The 17,488-nt window shown below is 43.6% G+C and overlaps 1 protein-coding gene across 1 annotated transcript in view; it reads right to left on the bottom strand.

Moving 5' to 3' along the window:
* The window catches only part of PCCA (propionyl-CoA carboxylase subunit alpha), a 937,632-nt gene that overhangs the window by 880,050 nt on the left and 40,094 nt on the right, over positions 1–17,488 (bottom strand). Inside the window, exons 3-4 of the mRNA XM_033947881.1 lie at positions 209–256; positions 49–117 (exon numbers count right to left, since the gene is read on the bottom strand). Of these exons, the coding sequence (XP_033803772.1) occupies positions 49–117; positions 209–256 (117 nt within the window). The remainder of the gene's footprint in view (positions 1–48; positions 118–208; positions 257–17,488) is intronic.

Raw genomic sequence — 17,488 nt, forward strand, 5'->3', positions numbered from 1 at the left:
GGGAATAGAGTACACTAGTTATTTACTGGCATGCAGAAGTGTACTTACAGCAGAAGAGTCAACATCACTATGAATAGCAATGGTTTTGATGCCCATTTTCTTGCATGTTTTGATAACCTGTTAAATTATACAAAAATAATAATAAAACTAAAATGCAAAAGTATTAGAATAATACAATATATTCTGAAAGAGTTAATGTTATACCTACCCTACAAGCAATCTCTCCTCTATTGGCAATAAGGATTTTTTCAAAGATCTAAAGAAAAGAAATAATTGGTTCACATTTCAGAAGTCAAATGTATGCAATAAACAACCTTGTATCTAATCAATATCAAATATTCCTACAGGCTATTACCTACACAGTTATATAGAATCAGTCAAAATAATCTATGGTCAGAAAGAAATAAGGATATACTCCACATGTACAAGATAATATATAAATTTGGTTCATACAGTACAAAAATTAATAAATCTGTGTCATCACAACTGACCTCTCCATTAACATGAAATTTCTGCCACTTCAGTATGAACCTTTTTTTTCCTGTTTATATGCATCCAGAATGTATACAAAACATAAATGTCACATTTTATGATGCGCTTTAAATGAACAACAACATTTCAACATGCTTTTCATGTTTTAGGATTCAACACTATTCTGGCCTTCCAAAAGGCACTTGCTTGAGAATAAATGTGATTGGTAGTATACAATTATTTATTAGGCTTCTTTTACCACCCAAAAAAAAATATATCACCCAATGCAGAGTACAGCAAGAATAAGTTGAACATAGGTGACAAATAAAGCAGTAAAAATACTCTAAACAGTACACAGTATGGGATAGTATGCTACTTAAATTGTCCTCACAATATACCATAAATTATCTTAATACACAGATGGGGTGTGAGCAAAGGTAGAACACATTAGGTAGATAAGATACTCGTATAACAGAAGTTAGAAAACAAGGGAACTAATTTAAATAAAGTTGCATGTGAAGTCAGATGCATGAACATAATTTCAGCTAGGGTAGGAGTGGGTAAGTCCTGCTACAGTATGTTGCAGTCAGCATTAGAAATAAACAAGTTAATTGTTTTTCTACTACAGGCATGGGAGCTTTCACCTATTTCATGTAGTAGAGATAGTCTTGCACAGTGGTGCAGCAATGGGGGGAGGGAGCCTCAGAGGTCTGGGCCCCCTCACTTTAAGTTCAAGTCCCCTCTGCTTTAATGGCTGGCAGGAATGTGGTGGTGTCTGGAAAAGAAGGCCTCTGGAGAGACTGGTCAACGATAACCACCACCACTGAAGTGACTTTTGGAAATGCGACAGCGATTTGTTGGGATAAAAGTCTGGAGTAAAGAATGATATTATAAGCGTTTGAGGCATCTGCAGATGAGGACAGAGCTCACAGCGATGGGACGGAAACAGAGATGGGACAGGGATAAATTTGTCCCTGTGTCACTCTCAAGTCTACAGGCTTGAGACCATTGGGTTGAAAGTGTCCATAAAGGTTCCCTGAGATATAGACAGACAAATGGAGATACATGTACTGTAGAGGCCATGTGGCTGAGAAGTCACCACATCTGGTAAGCAGATTTGTAAAGGCAAGACGAGATCTCTTGGCAGATTTGAAGTTATCGAGTCTTTGTTGAGCTAGACATGTACAAGTTTGAGTCTAACAGGGCTCCAATGAACTCTAGAAACTGAGTAGGTTCTAAATGGGATTTGTTGTAGTTGACTGCACATCCTAGGAGCTCCATGAGATGAACTGCTGCAGCTATGGCATGGTGAGCTTGTTGAGATGTGGAAGCCTTGAATCAGCCAGTCGTCTAGATAGGGAACACATGGAAGTTATGTGTGCGGAGTGCAGCTACTACTATTAAGTAGTTCATGAAAACCCAGGATGCAAACCGCAGACCAAATGTTTATATTTATTAAAAACTTTATATACCGCATAACAGCCTAAAAGGATCCAAGCAGTCTACAATATATCTATTTTACATTCATTAAGAAAAGAAATGGTAGCACCTTGTACTGAAAGTGACATTTTCCCATTTGGAAGTGAAGGTATTTCCTTTGAGAAGATAGGATGGAAATATGGGTGTATGCTTCCTTGAGGCAGAGAGAGTATAGCATGTCATTCTTCTTTAATAGTGCTAGTAAGGTTTAAACCTATTGCTGAAACTTCTTCACCAAATATCTGTTGAGAGCATGGAGGTCCATAATTGGATGGAAATCTCTGGATTTCTTCGGTATAAGGAAATACTTTGAGTAGGACCCTCAGCCCCTCTCCTGCAGTGGAATTTGTTCTAGGGCAGTGAGCTGGAGGAGGACCTTTTGCTGGGAGTTGAAAATAGACTCTTTGGGGGGGGGAGGTTTCTGTTGTAAAATGAAGGGCATATCTCTGACACACTACTTGAAGGACCCAATGGTCTGATGTCATTAAGGACCATCGGTGATGGAAATGGGTGAGTCAACCTCCTATGGGTAAAGTCTAAGGTGAAGAATGAGAAATACAGAACCATGCTCTCTCTGAGGAAGTCTAAAAGACTTCTGCTGCTTGGACGGACGTGGAGCAGAAGTTTTCTGCTGTATCTGTTGGGGTCTCTGAGTAGGTGGTCGAGTGGACATAGAAGGCACTATGCTGGCGACATCTATGCCTCAAATAATAGGTGGAGTCAGTGTTCTCCCCAGAATTTTTTTCCAGACGGGTGGCATGAAAAAGTAGCCAGGTGGGGGGGACGGGAAATTTGGTGGTGGGGAAAAATTAAATGTGCACTATTTTTATTAGTTAATTATTATTAATTATTTTCCAATGCTCAATATGACTTCCTTTTTTAAGGTTTGACACTTGTGCCAGAATATTTTTATTGAATTTAAGAAGTATCCAATTCAGAATCCTGCAATCCTAACAAAAATGTTAAACAACAACTGTTATGACATAAACCAAGAGGCACAAGTATTGCTCTCGGGAAGAAAAGTGAAAACAATGTAAAAAAAAGTATGGGAAACCTAATGAAGAAAAATAAAAAAAATAAGCCAGGGATGTCAAACTCAATCACATAAGGGGCCGAAATCTAAAACATAGGCTAAATCGCGGGCAGAATTTTTTTTTAAGATACTTAGGAGTCCTTTTATTAAGGTATGCTAACCGATTTAGCGTGTGTTAAATGTGCACCTTAATAAAAGGACCTCTTAGTCTTAGTAAATGTATAGGTTTACAACCTCTCCAACCCCACGCCAGCTCTGTGATGTAAACAAAATAAATAAGAAAGAAAAACTTTTCCTCTCTCTTAAGTCCTAGTTCACGCTTGCTGTCGTACACCAGCTCTGGCAGGATACACATTTCAAATCTGACATATTGTAATCACAAAACAGAAATTAAAATTATTTTTTCTACCTTTTGCTATCTGGTCATTATTCAAGTCACGTTGGTCCCAGGCTCTGGTTGTCTTCTGATAACTTGTTTGTCAGGATCTCCTCCCCATTTGTCGCTTTTTTCTTTCTCCATGCTAACCATCCATCTTCCATCTTTGTCCTGTCCTCCCGTTTCCGTTTCCCTTCCCTCCCCTCCCCCAAGGTCTGGTATCTTTCCTTTTTTTGTCTCCATCCCCGCAGGTGCAGCAATGAAGCCCACCATCCCCAGATTCATCATCTCTTCTTTTCTCAACTACTCTTTCATCCAGCATCTCTTCTTCCTTCCCCACCAACCCAGGGTCTGCCATCTCTTCCCAACTACCTTCCTATCCAGTATCTCTACCACCCCCCCAACACCATCCCTTGTGTTCAACTTCTCTCACTTTCTGTTCCTTCCCTCCCTCCATCCCATTGTGCACCATCTCTCTCCCTCTCCTCTGTTGTAGATCCATTATTTCTTCCCCACCCCCACTCTCAATCCGGCATATGCACGTCTGGACCCCTCCCATGGTGTACTTCTACACCAGGGCCCGCCCCCACACCCCGAAGGTCTGCATGTTTTCCCCCTTCTTCCCAGTCTCACCTTCGAGATTTGGCCCGCCATTCCTTCCCTCCATCCATCCCAGCTTCATCTTCAAAAGCAGCCTGCATAGGATCGCCGGTCGGCTGTAGCGAACCTAGCAGGCTGCGATGGCCTCCGCAGCATGTTCCCTCTGCCACGGTCCCACCCCTCCTCTGATATATGGGATCGTGTCAGAGGGAACGTGCTGCGGAGGTCGACAACAGCCTGTGAGATTCGCTACAGCTGGCCGGTGATCCTCAGCAGGCTGCTTTGAAGCCAGGATGGAGGGAGAGAAGGAACGGCTGGCCAAATTTAATTCCCCTTTGGACCAAAATTTGACACCCCTGCCCTAGAGTAACCCCCATGTATCCTCTCATCTTGCCCAGAAGTAATTTCTCAAGACTTCCCGCGCCTGAAGCCTCAGATCCTCCTACTCCCCCCCCCATGAAGCCTCAGATCCTCCTACTCCCCCCCAAACAAGAACTTCCAGCGATCCCCAGCAGAAACACCTCTGCGCAAGTCCTCCATCATGTCCCCCAACCCTAACACCACCTGTTCCTCTTACCTTCCCCCATTAGTTAATGCCAAAAGCTTCCCCAACCTTCTTTTTCTCCCAACCCCCAGCCCATCCCTGTGCTCTCACTGCCAGTGTGTTGCGACTTTCAGCTGTTGACGGGTGCTGCGGAGCAGACGAGCGTGGCTGCGTTGTCCTGAAGCAGGTCCATGATCCTGCGGGATGCAGCTGTACCTTGGGCCCCGCCGGCTCTTCCCTCATGCACCTGAGCTTCCGTCTAGCTCTGTCAAGGAAGCAGCCTGGTCTCCCTCACCTCAGCAAAGTCCGGGACCGCGCTCTACCGACTGCCAAACAGTACCAGATGGAGCTGATGGCGCCACCTCGAGCACACTCCCACACCCACGTCACGCCCCCTGACCCCAGCACAGCCAATTGTGAGCTCTGCAAAGGAATAGTGTCAGAGGCATAGGCCAATCACAGAGCCACCTGTAGGTGAGGGAGGAGGAAAACCTTGCTTACCATGTTTGTGCGGGGTAAAGTGTTTGGTTGGGGAGGGCGCAGGCGACAGAAGTTGCCTGTACTTGTAGATCTGCGGCTGTCATCTCGCAATGTCATGCAAGATGACAGCCAGGCGCTCACCATATAAGCCGGGTGCTCCGCCCAGCTTAAAGACGCTAGGGAGAACACTGTAGTATCAATAAGGATTGATGAAGAACACCGTTTGGAATGGTGTCAGTCTTGATGACAAAGGCAAAGCTTCTGCAGGTGTTCTTGCGTTTCTCAGAACATGGAGATGAAACATACTTGAAGTTGCTAGAGTGTCCTGAAAAAGAATGATGCTTTGAAGAACTGAAACATAGAAACAAGAGTATGACGGCAGAAAAGGGCCAGCGGCCCAACAAGTCTGCCCACTCAAGAACCCTCCCTCCCTCAAGAATCCATCTTTTAAGCATTCCTCTGGAGCAACCCCACCTGTCTGTCCCATCGTCCCTTGAAGTCTAGCGTGGTACTGGCCTCGATTACCTGACGTGGAAAACCATTCCATCGATTAATTAACCTTTTGGTGAAGAAGTATTTCCTGGAGTCCCCATGAAATCTTCCCCCCCTGAGTTTTAGCGGATGCCCTCTTATCGCCGTGGGACCCGTAAGAAAAAAAGATTTCTTCCTCCACCTCAATGCAGCCCGTGATGTATTTGAATGTTTCTATCATGTCCCCTCTTTCTCTGCACTCTTCGAGAGAATATAAGCGCAGCCTGCTCAAACGTTCTTCATATGGGAGATCTTTAAGTCCCGAGACCATCCTGATGGCCATTCGCTGAATCAACTCCATTCTCTTCACATCCTTTTGATAATGTGGCCTCCAAAACTGAACACAGTACTCCAGGTGAGGTCTCACCATGGATCTGTATAACGGCAGTATAACTTCAGGCTTTCGGCTAATAAAGCTCCTTCTGATGCAACCCAGCATTTGTCTAGCCTTTGCTGAAGCTTTCTCCACCTGATTGGCAGCTTCTTCCCGGATGATTACTCCCAAGTCCCGTTCTGCTACAGTTCTTGTTAGGTTTTCACCATTCAGTGTGTATGTTCTGCATGGATTTCCGCTACCAAGGTGCATTACCTTACATTTTTTGGCATTAAAATTCAGTTGCCAAGTACTGGACCATTGTTCCAGTAAAAGTAGGTCCTGCTCTATAGTGTCGGGCACGGTTGCGCTGTCGGGTTCTGCTGCGCTGCCCACAACGTTGCATAGTTTAGTGTCATCGGTGAATAATGTAATTTTGCCTTGAAGTCCCTGAGGCAGATCCCTTACAAAGATATTAAATAGTATCGGGCCCTGCAGCACTCCACTGGTCACTTCTGACATTTTTGAGGGAATACCGTTTACTCTTCACTCTTTGAAGTCTGCCGCTAAGCCAGTCTTCTACCATGCAATCAGTGTTTCTCCTAGGCTCATTGTGTTCATCTTGTTCAATAACCTACGGTGTGGGACACTATCAAAAGCCTTACTAAAGTCTAAATACACGATGTCCAGGGATTCTCCCCCATTCAGTTTTTTTTTTGTTACTCAGTCAAAGAAGTTTATCTGATTAGATTGACAAGACCTTCCCTTCTTAAAGCCATGCTGGTGGGGATCCCTTAGTCATTCGTCATCCAGAATCATGTCTAATCTGTTTTTGATCAGACTCATTTTCAGCCTCTGCCCTGTATCCCTTTTTGTGGAGCGGAATAACATTGGCAGTTTTCCAGTCCAAGGGAACTTTTCCCTTACTTAGGGAAAGATTGAAAAGCTCAGCTAACTGTTCTGCCAGGACATCTCTTAATTCCTGAAGTACTCTGGGGTGTAGATTATCCGGGCCCATAGCTTTGTTCACTTTTAGCTTTGATAGTTCATGGTAGACATTGCTCGTGGTAAATTCAAAGTCCCGGAATGGGTCCTCCAAGCACCCCTTTGACTGTAGCTGAGGTCCGGACCCTGGTGCTTCGCAGGTGAAGACTGAGCAGAAGTAGTTATTGAGTAGTTCTGCTTTGTCTGTGTCTGAGTCTACGAAGTTACCGTCAGGTTTCTTTAGGCGCACAATACAGCTTGTGTTCTTCTTCCTGTCGCTAACGTACTTAAAAAAGGATTTATCCCCTGTTTTAACCTGTCTTGCTATATTTTCTTCCATCCGGAGTTTGGCCTCCCTGACTGCCGTTTTAACATATCTAGATTTCGCCAGATAGGTTTCTTTAGCTTCCGGTCGTTTTGATTGTTCGTAGGTTACGAATGCTTTTTTCTTTTGCTTTACTAGTTCCGAGATCTCCGCAGAGAACCACTGTGGTCTATTTTTTCTATGCCGTTTGCTCACGGTTTTTATGTATATGTTGGTTGCTTCTTGCAGGGTTGATTTCAGAGCCGACCATAGTACCTCCACACTGTCCGACGTGCTCTGGTTTTGCAGCGCTTTGTAGACATAGTCTCCCATGCACTGAAAGTTAGTTCCTTTAAAATTTAGGACCTTAGTCGATGTATTTGACCTAGTGATTCCTTTCTTCAGGTGGAACCACACCATGTTGTGGTCGCTGGAGGCCAAAACTTCTCCCACCGATACCTCTGTGACACTGTCCCCATTGGTGAGCAGCAGGTCCAGGATCGCCTGATCCCTGGTGGGTTCTAATATCTGTTTGAGGCGTGCTCCTCGTATGGAGGTTAGTAGCCTCCTGCTGCCGCTGGTTGTAGCGTAAAGTTTGTTCCAGTCCACATCAGGCATATTAAAAAAAGTCTCCCAACAGCACTGTGTGATGTGTCTCCTCGCAGTGTGATGGTCTCAATATCTTAAATTAATTCTTTGTCTGCATCGTCCTTTTGTCTTGGTGGTCTGTACACAACACCAAGATTCAGGCATTTGTTATTGCCCCTGGCAAGGTTCACCCAGAGGGATTCTCCTGTATATTTGATGTCCGATTTTAGAAACTTTGATGTCCTCTCTAATGTATAGAGCTACTCCTCCTCCTGATTTGCCTTCTCTGTCGTGACGGAGTAGGTTATATCCTGGTATGACCATGTCCCATCCGAGAACCACTTTTCTGATATCGCCACCACATCAAGGTCGGCGTTTCTCATTTCTGTTTCCAGTTCCAGAATTTTATTGCCCAAGCTACGGGCATTAGCATACATGGCTGTCCATTCTTTCTGCTTGCATGGAGTGTTTTCTGTCCGAAATAGTTTGTCCCCCTCAAACTTGCCTTTGTCGCCCTTAGTATTGCCTTTGTACCCTTCAGTATTCACACGATTACTTACCTCAGGCTCCAAGATGGAGTTACTTACCCTACTAGTGTGAGAGTGGGTCCCCTCCCCCGGCTTACCTAATTTAAAGCCTTCCGGAGCAGGTGAGCCAGGCGTCGTCCTAGGAAGTTCTTCCCTCTTCTGGTTAGGTGTAGCCCGTCTGGTTCCTGCAGTCCCTGAAGTGCCTCTCCATGGTCCAGGAAACCATAGTTCATTTCTTTGCACCAACCCCATAGCCATTCGTTTGTCCTCTGGATCCATACTTCTCTAGCTCTCCCCTTGTCTCTTACAAGGATGGAGGAGAAAACCACCTCCAATTCCATCTGCTTCAGCTTCTCACCTAGGGCTCTAAAGTTATCCAGTATCTTCTCTGGCGAGTTCCTGGCGGTGTCGTTTGTCCCAACATGGATGAAGAGCATTGGGTAGTGGTCTTAGGGTTTGATTATTTTTCCTATGCAGGCAGTCACATCCCAGATCCTGGCTCCTGGTAGACAGCAAACCTCTCTTGTTTGTAGATCTGGTCTGCATACCGGTCCCTCGGGTCCCCGTAGCAGAGAGTCCCCAGCGATAACTACTCTGCGTTTCTTGTTGGGGGGGGGGGTGCGGATTCATTGCTTCTTGAGTTGGGGTCGTCTGCTGGGTTTCAAGATTATGATCCAAGTTCCGCTGTCAGGTCTTACTTGTAGGAGTTGAAATCTGTTGCTCAGGGTGATTTGCGGTGTCGATGTGAGGTTGCTGTGCTTGCATGAAGATAACGAAGAGGAGGACTACCTTCTATTTTTGCTTGTAGAGGTGACTAGTTTCCAGGAGTCTCTTCTTGTACCCCAGTCGTTACTTCCAATGCTGCAAGTCTGGTTCAGGTGTCTCGAAGATGGACCTGTCTTCGTGCACTTGCTCTTGAGACTTGAGACAGTTCTTGGAGGACTTCATCGATGAACGCCTCGCCCTCCCGAATACTTCTTAGCCGCCGCACTTCTTCCCTCAGACCTTGTCAGTTCTTGCAGGATGTCACCATTGGGCTGTTGCTGGGTGTCCTCTTCTGTCTGCACAGAGACCGAAATCTTCAGCTGGGGCTCGGCTTCGGTCTGCACATAGACCTCCATCATCCATTGGGGGGATTCTCTTCGGTCTGCACGGAGACTGTGGTCTTTGTCTGGATCTCTTTGGGAGCCGGAACACTGATTTTGATTGCAGTCTTGGCGCTTCTAGTCTTCCCTGCCATTCCTGATCTTGACTTTGGTGGTCTGGCTGTGTGTTTCTTCTGGGCGCTGTCTGTTGCTGGCTATGTATCTCTGCTGGGTGCTTTCTGTTGCTAACTATGCTGTCTGACTGTTGCTGGCTATGTGTCTCTGCTGGGTGCTTTCTGTTGCTAACTACGCACTAGCTGTCTGTTTATGCAAATCTCCTGGCTGTGTCTGTTGGGCTTATCTGCTGGTGCTGGCTGTGTGTCTCTGCTGGGTGGAATAATGCTTCGATGCACAACTGGATGGTGAAGATGACCAGTACCGGGAACCATGATGGTGCATCAATGAAGCAGCGCTGGTACCAGATAGCCACATCATGTTCAGGCTGGCCCGGTACCGAAGTAGTCAATGTCAAGGGGGGAAAAAATAAATAAATAAATAAGACAACCAGGTGTTCCTGAAGAGAAAAATAATGGTACCATTGGCTATTTTGCCAGTACCATCCATGCCGCAGCCCATTCCAAAGAGAGTGACTGATGCAACTCTTAATGGAGAAAGCAGGAGCCACTAGAGGAATGGTCACGTAGTTGGCATGAATGGACTTGATGCCAGAGTAATCTGCAACACCAGCTGAAAAAACTGGTGGCTCGTGAACAAAGACACTGGTACTTTAGGCTTCTCTGCTGGTACCATCGGTGTTGTTGCTTGGCTCGAAGAGAGTGACCCGGATAAGATGCGACCCTCAATGGAAGATAGGCCACTATAAGGTCGGCATGAATAAACTCGATGCTGTAGTGACCTGTGACACTGTCAATGATGGTGATGTCTTCTGACTGAAGTGCCGACGGCACCTGCCGCACTTGTTAAAAATCCCGTGAACAGGCAAGACATCGACGGGGAGACCATCTCAGCCAAAATTAAATCTAAGGCTGAGGCAAACAAAGAGGCCCTGCCAACCGAATGCCTGCTAGGGAAAAGTGAGGCGAAGAAATGAACTTTTTTTTTTTGTTAAAAAAAAAAAAAAAATGGAGAAAATAGATAGAATAAAAAAATTAAAGGTAAAATACATGTGAGCGGGAAAGCAATGGGCAAAAACAAAACGTTTTAAAACATGACTTCTTAGCTCCGCAGAAAACTAAGAACTGAGGAGACACGCACCTTACATCATGCATGCGCGGTGCAGTCAGTCACAAACTTTTAGAAAGTTCTTAAAGTGCCGATACACCTTTTGCAGCTGTCCATACCGGGGCTCCTTGGATAATGTCACCCATACATGAGAAAATGCTGCCTGCTTGTCCTGGGATAAAAGCTAAACTATAGGTTCCTTTATAAAGATAGCTTTAGATCTTAAAAGTGCAAGCTTTGCTTAGCTAGTTTCCATAGAGTAAAAGCCCGCTATAGTTTTTAGCTTTCTTCTAACAGAAAGTTCAAATTTAAACAAGAATATGAAGAACAACTTGCCAGAGAGGCAAAATCTCATAGTAACAATTTTTTAGTTACATCAAAAGTAGAAAACCTGCGAGGGAATCCATGGGACCGTTGGATGATCAAGGAGTAAAAGGTGCATTCAGGGATGATAAGGACTTAGCGGAGAGACTGAATGAATTCTTTGCTTCAGTCTTTACAGAAGATGCAAGAGATCTACCTGAACTGGAAATGGTTTTCAAGGGTGATGAGGCAGAGGAATTGAAAGAAATCTTGGTGAACCTGGAAGTCGTACTAAGCCAAACTGACAAGTTAAAGAGTGATGAATCACCTGGACGAAATGGTATACATCCCAGGGTAGTGAAAGAACTCAAACATGAAATTGCTAATCTGTAGTATCTGAAGATTGGAGTGTAGCTAAAGTTACGCCAATTTTTAAAAAGGGTTCTAGGAGAGATGTGGGGAATTATATACTGGTAAGCCTGGCCTCAATGACGGGCAAAATAGTGGAGACAATTATAAAAAATAAAATTGTGAAGCATGTTGACAAACATGATTTAATGAGAGTCAGCATGCCAAGGGAGGTCCACAGCCAAAGGAGGTCTTGTCTCACCAATATGCTTGACTTCTTTGAAGGTGTGAATAAACATGTGGATAAAGGTGAGCCAGTTGATGTATATCTTGATTTACAGAACTTTCTCAGGAGCCTTCCATGAGGAACTTTGTCAAAAGCTTGATTTCCAGAAAGCTTTTGACAAAGTTCCTCATGGGAGGCTCCTGAGAAAATTAAAGGAGTCATGGGATAGGAGGCAATGTTCAATTGTGGATTAAGAATTGGTTATCAAACAGAAAAAGGGTAGGGTAAAGGGCCATTTTTCTCAATGGAGGAAGGTAAATAGTGGTATGCAACTGGGATTGGGACTATTTAATTTATTTATAAATGATCTGAAAATTGGAATGATGAATATGTGATTAAAATTTGCAGATGACACTAAACTGTTCAAGGTTGTTAAAACAAATGCGGACTGTGAAAAACTGTAGGAAAACCTTAGGAAATTGGAAGACTGGGCATCCAAATGGCAGATGAAATTTAATGTGGACAAATGCAAAGTGATGCACATTGGGAAGAATAATCCAAATCATAGTTAGCAGATACTAGAATCCACACCTTGGGAACTGGTGCTCAAGAAAAAAAGATATGGGTGTCATCATGGACAATACATTGAAACCTTCCACCCAATGTGCAGTGGCAGCCAAAAAAACAAACATGATACTAGGAATTATTAGAAAATGGATGGTAAAACAAGACTAAGAATGCTATAATGTCTATCGCTCAATGGTGTGACCTCACCTTGGAGTACTATGTTCAGTTCTGGTCTCCTTATCTCATAAAAAATATAGCGGCACTAGAAAAGGTTCAAAGAAGAGCAACTAAGATGAGAAAGGGGATGAACGCCTCTCGTAAGGAAATATTTAAAGAGGTTAGGGCTCTTCAGCTTGGAAAAGAGGCAGCTGAGGGGAGGCTATGATTAAAGTCTACAAAATCTTGAGTGTTGTAAAACAGATACAAGTGGATCAATTTTTTACTGCATCAAGATTTACAAAGACTCTGGGGACACTCGAAGTTACAGAGTAATACTTTTAAAACCAATAGGAGGAGCGTTGCCAGAGGATATGGTAAGAGCAGTTAATGTAGCTGGTTTTAAAAAAGGTTTGGACAAGTTCCTGGAGGAAAGTCCATAGTCTGCTGTTGAGACAGACATGGGGGAAGCAACTGCTTGCCCTGGATCTGTAGCATGGAATGCTGCTACTATTTGTATTTTTTCCAGGTACTTGTGACTTGGATTGGCCTCTGTTAAGATGGGATACTAGGCTAGATGGACCATTGGTCTGACCCAGTAAGGCTATTCTTATGTTTTTACTACATCCAGTGCATGTCCATTATCCAATTCTTTGGTTACCCAGTGAAAGAAAAATTGAACAGATTTCTTTGATGAAGCCATGTTGCCTCAATTCTTGAAATTAGATTCCAGGAAACTTACTATCCTTTCCTTGACCAGCACCTCCATTACATTTCCAACCTTCGAAGTAAGTCTTACCGGCCTATAGTTTCCCAGTTCTATCTCCATATCCACTCTTCTGAAATCGTACAGAACCTCCCCTGTGTCCAAAGATTTTTTATACAAATCTTAAGAGGACCCATCAGAATCCCTCTGAGCTCTCTCAAGATTTTGCAATGGATCCCTTCTGGCCCTAAGGCTTTGTCCACTTTCAGCTTTTCAAGTTTTGCATAAACACTTTCTTCTGTAAATGGTGCAATATCAACTTCAATTTCAGATGCACATTTAAAGCTGACGAAGGTCCTACTCCCAGATTTTCCTTGGTGAAGACAGAAGTATTTAAGCACCTCTGCTTTTTCCTCATTGCAGTTCATAATATTTTTCAATCAAGTTTCTGAGGTTATATAAGGACAATAGAATTTTGCTGGACACATGGCAGACATTAAAATGTATTAATAATTTGACACCTATTCCAATTCATAAATCCACCTGTCAGTCCCTTTCGCTGAACTCCAAGATTCAAATAGGCGGGTTTAAGGACATCTGGAAACATTGGATAAAGACAGTTATACGCACTTTGAATCTTGTAACGTCAGAGGATAAACTGCTTGACTTTTCACGATTGCAACATACATTTGGTCTTACTAATTCTCAAAGTTATAGATGGTTGCAGTTGAAGCAGGCCATTCAGGAAGGGTTCCCCGATTGTAAAAATCAATAGCGATTGCCGGTTTTGTGTTTTCAAGTGGACTTCCTAGGGCACCAGGCTGCTCAGTGGTATAAGGAGTGTGTGGCACAGTGGTTGGATCTACAGCCTCAGCACCCTGGGGTTGTGGGTTCAAACCCCGCGCTGCTCCTTGTGACCCTGGGCAAGTCACTTAATCCTCCATAGCCCCAGGTACATTAGATAGATTGTGAGCCCTCCAGGACAGAGAGGGAAAATGCTTGAGTACCTGATTGTAAAAACCGCTTAGATAACCATGATAGGCGGCATATAAAATCCTAATAAACTTAAACTTAAAAACTTAAAACTTAATAATAAATTAATATCTGGATTTTTGAATAAGAAACCAAAGACTGGTCTTTGTGACATTTGGAGCATTGAGATAAGCATCAGATTTCTGTGTCTCAATGGCCACGAATTTGGACTTGGAGGATGAAATGTACGATGTCATCTATGAGATAAACATGTTTTTTCTTATTACACAGAGCATTTTGGACCCTAGTTTGTTTACAGAAATTAGATAGTTCAAAGTCTAATAGATGCTTGCACTGTCATCTCGAAGCTGGGACTATGGATCATTTATTATACTATTGTCCCTTGCTACTTAAATTTTGGAGATATATCTGAGATCAAGTGAACAATATATTGGAAAATCCAGTGGCATCCTATTTGGTACGTTAATGAGAGCTAAAAGTCAAATATCTGCTAGGAATAACAAACTTCTCTTTGTAATGACAGGGGTTGCCATATAACTTATTTTGAAGAATTGGAAGAACTGGTTTAGGTTAAATTACACTTTCTGGTGGGAATCCCTTTGTTATACTTTTAAAATGGAACGTCTGATGGCTATACAGCAGGGAAGGTACAGGAAATTTATGGATGTTTGGGAGCTGTTGACCAAATTTTGTAAGGAATGATAACTGACTTTATTTTACTGACCTTAAACATACACATCCAGGGCGGGAGGTAAGGGGGGGTTTGTACTGGAATTGTTTTGGGGAATTTTTAGATAGTTTCTTGTGGGTATTTATTTTCTTGATTAATAGGTGGGAGGGTGGGGGAAAATAATTGCTTATTACTTACTATATGTAAGTTTATTGTGCTTTTCTTGTAATATTATGGGCTCCTTTTACAAAGGCGTGCTAGCGGTTTAACACGCGCTAAACCGCCAGCCGCGCTGGACGCTACCGCCTCCTCTTGAGCAGGTGGAAGTTTTTCAACCAGCATGGGGGTTAGCGCAGCTTTGTAAAAGGAGCCCTATACGTACATGAATTATTTGTATGCACAAACACTTCTTTCAGTTTTATCTGGTAATTTCTTCTGTGCTCTTCATCTTGCATTCTTTTATATTTCATGAATGTCACATCCTTTGCTTTATTTAGTCAATGACTTGATGAACCATCAGTTTCCTTTTTCTCTTGTTCTTAACCTTCCTTATATAAAGATCTGTTGCTGATTTTATAGCTCCCTTCAGTTTGAACCACAGATCCTCCATTGCTCCCATACCCCCATAATCCTTCAACTCTTTCTTCGGGTACTCCTCCATTTTAACAAAGTCAGTATGTTTACTCCTAAAATCCAGGATGTTGAGTTGTGTGGCCACATTCCTCTTTAGCCCTTATATCAAATCATACAGTGATGATTGTCAGTTTAGTAAAATGTAAGGATGGTCGCACCCCCACAATGTTAGGTGGTAGGGGTTAAGTGAAATGCGCACTGACCAACGCCAGGTCCCAGGTTCAGTTCCCTCACCGATGACTCACCAGGAAGTAGAATCAGAGGCACAGCCAGAGGTTTTTGCATAAAGAATATATTATAGAAATAGTCTTACAGAAAAGCAATATTTATAATCATTACAATTAAGTAGAGAGTATTACACTTAAATAGAGAGACCAGCAGTTCCCCTGCCTTACAGAGTCCAGAAGGAATTGAGTGTGAAGTTTCAGGGAAAGGCAGAGAGAGAGAGAGGGGGATGGGGTGATGTTTCGTGTTCCATAGATAAAGAGAAGGATAGACAGAGAGATAGAGAGAGCTCAAGAGAGAACCAAGCCAAGCCAAGCCAAGCCAAGCCAAGTGCCAAGCCAAGAGCCAAGAGATAGCTAGATAGAAAGAGAGAGAGAGGGCCAAGACCCCTCTCCTGATAGCTTGATAGGAAAAGAGACACCCCTTGATAGAGCAGAGAGCAGGCTTTTATACATTGGAATCTTATTCTGAATAGAGAAAATATTGTATCTCCCAGTATCTTTCTGTTTAGAACTTGCAAACTGTTTGAGACAATGGTTAATTTAATTGACAAAGGAGGGTGTAATACCTGCAAGCATGGTGATGGGATTAAGTCTCTGGCTTGATCTGTGCACCATTGTCCTAATCACCCTCTTAATAAGAACATAAGAACATAAGCAATGCCTCTGCTGTGTCAGACCTGAGGTCCATCTTGCCCAGCAGTCCGCTCACGCAGCGGCCCAACAGGTCCAGGACCTGAGCAGTAATCCTCTATTTATACCCTTCTATTCCCTTTTCCAGCAGAAAAATGTCCAATCCTCTCTTAAATCCCAGTACTGTATTCTGCCCTATAACGTCCTCTGGAAGCGCATTCCAGGTGTCCACCACACGTTGGGTAAAGAAGAACTTCCTGGCATTTGTATTGAATCTGTCCCCTTTCAACTTTTCCGAATGGCCTCTTGTTCTTTTATTTTTTTAAAGTTTGAAGAATCTGTCCCTCTCTACTCTCTCTATGCCCCTCATGATCTTATAAGTCTCTATCATATCCCCTCTAAGTCTCCTCTTCTCCAGGGAAAAGAGACCCAGTTTCTCCAATCTCTCAGCGTATGAAAGGTTTTCCATCCCTTTTATCAGACGTGTCGCTCTTCTCTGAACTCTCTCGAGTAACGCCATATCCTTCTTAAGGTATGGCGACCAAAACTGGACACAGCATTCCAGGTGTGGGCGCACCATCGCCCGATACAGCGGCAGGATAACTTCTTACGTCCTGGCTGTAATACCCTTCTTGATTATACCTAGCATTCTATTCGCTCTCTTAGCGGCCGCTGCGCACTGTGCAGTCGGCTTCATTGACCTGTCCACCATTACCCCCAAGTCCCTCTCTTGGGTACTCTCATTCAATGACATCCCTCCCATTAACACCTTTTAGCTAGTCATGATTCAATCAGGGAAACTTAAAACCATATCAGGGAAACTTAATACAGTTTCCCTGCACTAAGGGTCTATCTGCCTTCCCATGCCAGAGCCAGATTGATATAATCTCCCATAGGCCTCTAGGCTGACAATGATCACTACTGGCCAAGTGGGAAACACCGTTTCCATTTGTGGGCATAAAATCTAGCATCACCCCTCCCATTGTGGGTACCATCACCATTTGTCTCAGCAGTGCACTTTCTTTCCAATTCCACATACAGGTCCTTCCAATCTGCCTCCCAGACCACCACCTACCCCTTCATTCCCAACTTTTGGATATCTCTCACTTCATTGGCTCCTCATCCCTTTCCGCATACAGTTCAAACTCCTCTTACTGACTTATAAGTGCCTTCATTCTGTAACACCCCAATCTCTCTCTTCACTTATCTTTCCCCCTGTGAACTCTGTTCATCGCATGTCCGACTTCATTTGCTGCAACACCCTCCATCAAGAATGCCGCTACTTGCCAACTAATAAAATAAAAGCTAATAAAATAATCTTCAATATACCTCCAACAGATGTACTGAACAACCCCTCAGTCTCTGCCAGAGCCAAAGGCCTCTGACTAGAATAATTCTCCCCTACAAAGAAATGTCTCCCTTCTATTCGCTAACTTCTAATTACAATGTCTAAGCTCTGTACTAATCGCAAC

Source organism: Geotrypetes seraphini, chromosome 6 (genome assembly GCF_902459505.1).
Source record: "Geotrypetes seraphini chromosome 6, aGeoSer1.1, whole genome shotgun sequence".
NCBI lineage: Eukaryota > Metazoa > Chordata > Amphibia > Gymnophiona > Dermophiidae > Geotrypetes > Geotrypetes seraphini.